We start from the raw sequence: 6,000 nt of genomic DNA, 5'->3' as shown, positions 1-6,000 counted from the left end.
ATATTAAAAAGATATATATAGAAAACCAAAAAGTTTGTGCCATCCCTTGAAACGTGCATGTAAGCTGATCACTTCTCCATTAGATCTTCTAATTTACTTGGTCGGCTAAACCCGACCGCAGCGATGCGTCCGCTTGCAGCGAGAATTGATATATGTTGGTTGCCGCTTTGATTTAAATATGGACTCTGCGCTTCAAATCGTATTACAACACTAATCTTTTTTTTTTTTTTCTGCCTTCTCTCTGTTCAGCTCGCCTCATTTGTTTTAGTTTTATTGTCGTCTTTGTTATCTTTCTCCTTTCCTTTATAATCTGTTTGGTTTTTTTTCTGCTCTTTTTTTTTTTCCTCCATTCCTTTCTCCAATTTTCTTTTTTCCCTCTACAAATTTAGAAGCTGGAACGTTTCACCCTGTGTTTTTGAATTTGTCCGTGATGCGCAATTGTGTTTAGATTGAGGAAAAGGAAGGCGAATCATGGTTTGCCGCGGATACTATAAAAAAGTAAAAAAAAGGCAAGTTATTACTTTTATATAACCGCTAAATAACAGCCAGATTGCCCTATATAACGCTTACTGTGTATTGCTCCAAATGAACCGTCTCTAACTCGGTGGCCTAACACGGAATGCCGGGGACCTTGTTCGTATCCAGTTTTCGATATATGGATCAGAGTGTCATGGCGCATGCGTGATATCAATGGAAGGTGCCAGTTTTTCACAAAGTAAGCCATTGATATGGCTGTGAATGCTTTCCGTATGCCTGGTAATGAATAATGACGCAAGTTATTGGTGGAAGATGACAGTGGTACCAGCTTCAAAGACTTGGGGACAATGTTGCGTCTGTATGATAACTCCTATTGCGCCGTACTAGCGCTGTATAACCAATCCTGTCCCTATAACCCCCCCCCCATTACTCCATATATCCCCTCCTTATAACGCCTCGTATTCCTCCAAATAACTCCATGGACCCCCCTAGTATACAGATAACTCATCTTTGGTCCGTGTTACATACTTTGTACACAGCAAAAAATACCCCCCCTATTGCCGCCTTTAATCTCGATACGATTTCTAATGTACGATCTACCCGTTATGTTTTTTGGCTGGGGATTTAACCCTTCCAGACGGGGGCTTGCAGTGCAGCTGGCGGCTCGATACAGGGAGGGGAGGGATGAGAGGGAGGCAGGCATTAGGGCTCCGGGGAAATCTTTAAACTGTTCTCTCTCTCGCTCTCTCTCAATCCTTTCCTTGATCAGTTAAAGCCACTTCAGTTCCGAGCGAAGCAGCGAGCAGCGGTGCAGGCAGCTAACCTCCTGCATCTGCCCCGGCCAGCTACCTCTGCCCACCCTAAAGTACCCCGCACCTTTGCAGATATGCCAGTAGGATGCTAACCACTACGGTGTTCTGCCAGCCTGGAACTCTCGGGTTACTCTCGGCAGGTTACGATGCGTGAAGCTGCCCGTCTGCTCATCTTCCTCCTTCAGCTATTTCCCGCAGCAGGAGGAGAGGTGTTTGCAGGTAACGTAACTTTGCCGTCTTTGTGCTCCTGCTTCGCCCGCCCGTCCTGTTCTCCTTTATTCTGTTAGATGCACTTTATTCAGTGATTTATCACCAGATGCTGAGTCTGGCAGTTACAAGGAAAATGTTCGGTGTTACGATCTGGTGTTCGGTTTGTTTGATGTACAGCGTCCTCCTAACAGCTAATTATCAGGACAGGCTGAGCCATAGCTGGGTTTGTATGTAATGTACAGAGACCCCCTGACTGCAGATTATCAGGACCGGCTCAGACAGCGCTGGGTTTGTATCTAATGTACAGGGACCCCCTGACTGTAGATTATCAGGACCGGCTCAGACAGCGCTGGGTTTGTATCTAATGTACAGGGACCCCCTGACTGTAGATTATCAGGACCGGCTCAGACAGCGCTGGGTTTGTATGTAATGTACAGAGACCCCCTGACTGCAGATTATCAGGACCGGCTCATTGTCTTAGTTATTTTCATGTAAACATAGGATCCTTTCTTTTAGTTTGACAGTTTCTTGTATTACTGTCTTTATTAGCAATGCATTTCAAATACTTGTACAATTATACATTCATTTTCCTTTCTTACGATATATCCAAGAATGGTCGTCATTGCCAAATCGCACAGATAACTGCATTACTTATGGAGCGATTAGCTATATAGCTTAAGTTATTTTCAGCATTGTATGTGAGCATTGGCCAGCGCTTCTATGATAGGGAAAGGGTTAATCAGTTGTCCTGGTCCCTGGTCCCTAAGAATTGGCTCTTTGGAAGAATAACATCTAGCATGGAAGTATTGAAGATGCTTTGAACTTATCTGGTATTACCCTGAGATACTCCAGAGTTGACGGTGGGCTATCTTTAACCATTTAAGTGCTGGAATCAATGCCTCTCATCATCAAAGGGTTGAAAAAAAGTAGCTTTTGTGAAACCAGACTGTTCATGCAAGAAAAGGAACATATTGGTATATATTTTATCCCCTGACGCCGTAGCAAAAGTGCAGCCAGGTGCACAAAAAAGGGGGAGCAGATGGAAATTTGTCGGATGCTCGGAGATAGCAAAATAATCTAGAAGAGAGAGGGGGGGGCAAATGTCAGGGTAGCTGGGAGGGAAACGAGGGGTTAGAGACAATATTTGGAAAAGTGGGCAAGCTGGAAGCAGAACATTACGTTTATTTACATAGCGCCAACAGGTTCCGTAGCGCTGTTACAATAGAGGACGGTGAATTTCAATGATATTTCAAGAAGACCATTTAGAAGTGCCGGTAACTTTAATGCACGTGAAGTCAGACTGGTACAGAAGGAGAAGAGGGCCCTGCTCCTGTGACTTTACAATAATGGTATATTGGAGGAGGGCAAGGTATGGGGAAGGAGGTCATGTCTGAAGATGGGGTGCAGCACACAGTTGGGAGACTGGCCCTTGGCTTAGTTGATGGAGGCACTGGGCTGCCGTACGTCTCCGGGACAGTAAAGGTTGTTGGTGGCCCTGAGGTCACCCTCCTCCGAGGTGTCCTGCGACAAGGGATTGTAGACCAATTTAGCTACAAAGCTTGTTAACGCTCAGCTGATGCTCAGAGCTGTATTGTGATCACAGCTGGCGCCGTGCGCGTGTGCGTCCGTGTGTGTCTAGCACAGCTATTTCTGTTGCTTTAAGGGGATGCGAGGCACACTTGTGTTGCGTGCCCTGCAATCCTGAAGTATGTGTAAGGAGGGTGCGTGAAGCGCGAGCTTCAAGAATGTATAAAGTTATCTAAAGCATTCAATAACGGCGAGATTTTAAAGTGTATGACGTGTAAAGGCATTGAGGAACATGCCGTTATATTGTTATTATTTAGTGATTTATATAGCGCCATCATATGCTGCAGCGCTGTACGATGGGTAAACCGGACATAACAAGTAGTGCATCACGTAACAGAAACAAAGGATGAGCTGTATAAGAATACTAAGTATATAAGCTCAGTAAGTGCTGAACTTATTACTAAGAACATATCCCCGGTGATCAAGTTGAATTGTATAATGATGCTGAGTATCCGTGTTATCCTGTACAATGATATTAATCATCTATACATTTACCTCTATGTGTAATTACACGTGAATGCTGATTTATTTATAGAAGGATAACTCCGTAGAGTGGTAGAGAGTATCTTATCAGGTCTAATTGTCACATCACATTGATTATTGCTTACTATTTAAGCATTGGTAATGAACCCACTGCCCTGGGTAACGATACTAAGTATCTACCACGGAACTGTAGTCTATATATCACGGATATTTTACTTTATTACACCATTGTGGCTTTTATCCCCCCCCAATATTGATGCACTTGTACGTCTATATAGTGGTATTGAGTTTCTGTACCCCAGTGATGCTTTTTGCAGAAATGGGTTTGAAGTCTTCACATAAAGATTTATTTGTAATGCTACATTGTATACATTTAATAAGTGTTTTGTTACATTCATTCTGTTTGCTTTCCTTTGATAATGAGTTTGCTTTGGGAATTTGTGTTCTGGCATTTTTAACCCTTTCAGTGTCTCCCATGGTAAATGAGGTGCAATCACCAAGGCAACCAATGGAGACATATATATATAGAGAGAGAGATAGAGAGTCTACTTGTAGTAGACTTGTGCCTGTGTTGTGGGGAAAACAGGTGTATTGGTTCTTAATATTAAAAATAATAATGAAGTTTTTTCATTCACCCACCAAACTATTCTATCCCTCCTTTACAGGGTTACCCATGCCCCCCAGAAACTCATTTTAAAGCCCCCTCCTTGCCCTCCTCGCCCTGTGAACACACACTGGCAGACCCACCAATATTTGATCAATTTTAACAAACAGCACTTTGAACGAAAGCAGAGAAGGAGAGAGCGTGAGGGCGAAGGATGGTGGAAGATCTTAACATGGTAAATCAAAGAGCCCGGGACTCGCTGGGGATCTGAAACACAGCCCACGGGGCTATGGCAGCCTTTGAGAGCTGTTAACCCTTTCACTATCTAAGAATCACACATCATTTTCCAGAGAAATACTACATTTATTGGGGAAAATATCAATCAGGTTACTACTTCCAGGACCCCCCCCCCCCCCCCAGGACCTAGTGTGTAAACAAAAGGGTTAAGTCCGACCCATCCCCTTATTGTACTTATGCATTTGAAAGGGGCATAATGTTTAAGACAGGTAAGGAGCGCCAGCCTAGCAAGCATAGAACAAGGGGGGTTGCAGTGGTATAAAATATATATATGTCTGCAGCCCGAGGATGCAAGGCATGAAGGAATGTGATTATATTCACAGAGAAATACTGAATAAACAAGATGAAATTCTTGTATAATGCCATAAAATGCATGATCGGTTTAATTGTTCCTTACAAGTCATGCTGATGCTCCATGAAATGACTTCGCTATGACTCCCTCCTTTGAAATATGAATTATTCTCATATCACTTCATACCATACCATGTCTCTTCTGATCACTGTCTATAGAATCGTCACCTATAGCTCCTTCTATGGCGCCCTATAGCCCCTCTGTATGACTTCTCCTATAGCTCAATGTAAATTCTCATTAACCCTTCTGTAAATTCCCCCTAGTTCTAATTTTATAACTATCCTATAAATAAAGTTGGCCTGTGCATCCTATAGCGAGAACTGGAATTCCATTTATATTTATAGTACACAACAGTATGCGTACAGAATTTGTATATTTTCCATTATCCCATCAAAATATCTATGGAATTGATAAAGTACCTTTAATAGTCTCCTATGCATATACACACGCATACACATACATAACCTTTTAATCACCCAAACTCTCTGTACATCTATAAATAATGCAGAGGCATATATATTAGCATAATAACTTTGCATGTGCAAAACCGCTCTTACTTATACCCCCTGTGTACACCTCATGGGCTGTATGTGTACTCATGTTTCATAGCTAGCATAGATCTTGTCTTTTCGAGACATAAAGCACATATACAGTGACAGGGCTGGTGCTCGTTCTTGCAGAGAGCGTCGATAAGACAGCTCCCCTGTGTGTCATCCAGGTAAGAATGGCAGTGCCAGCCCTCCTGTCTGTCACCGTAAGAAGTTTAACAGTGCAGAACCTGGCTGTTAACCATTCATCAAACAATGGGTATCTGTTCCTCCATAAGAGGAAAGGGCTGCCCAGAAAAGGTGTAGTACACATGGTGACCATTAGGGGGCACTGTCAGCACATAGCTTCCCATGTAAATGTGGGCTCTTTTTTTTTAAACCCCGCTCCTTTTTAAGTTGATAAAATCTTTCAATTAAGGATCTCGTATAACTCGCTCCGCTCTCGCTTTGTAAATCTAACAAACGTTTAGTGTGTCACGTGAGGGTGCAGGCTGTGACCGCTGTCTGTCATCGAAAAATTTGAGCTATTTCCCGAGAAAAAGGAGGGGTGCCAGCTTTGAGTACAATATACCATATATCCCCTTTAATGTCTTTAAGTCTCTGTGCCAAGTTACGATGGGCCCAGTTGTG

General features: G+C 43.0%; 1 protein-coding gene across 1 annotated transcript in view; it reads left to right on the top strand.

The window, feature by feature from the left end:
• The first annotated feature begins 1,435 nt into the window (after positions 1-1,435).
• The window catches only part of LOC149275224 (receptor-type tyrosine-protein phosphatase T-like), a 97,866-nt gene continuing 93,301 nt past the window's right edge, over positions 1,436-6,000 (top strand). Inside the window, exon 1 of the mRNA XM_089504892.1 lies at positions 1,436-1,508. Within this exon, the coding sequence (XP_089361018.1) occupies positions 1,436-1,508 (73 nt within the window). The remainder of the gene's footprint in view (positions 1,509-6,000) is intronic.

The sequence above is a fragment of the Sceloporus occidentalis genome, unplaced genomic scaffold (assembly GCF_023333645.1).
Source record: "Sceloporus occidentalis isolate IW3139 unplaced genomic scaffold, rSceOcc1.0.p SCAF_293, whole genome shotgun sequence".
Taxonomy (NCBI): domain Eukaryota; kingdom Metazoa; phylum Chordata; class Lepidosauria; order Squamata; family Phrynosomatidae; genus Sceloporus; species Sceloporus occidentalis.
Note: the sequence above shows the minus strand (reverse complement) of the source record. Positions and strands in the feature narration are given on the sequence as shown.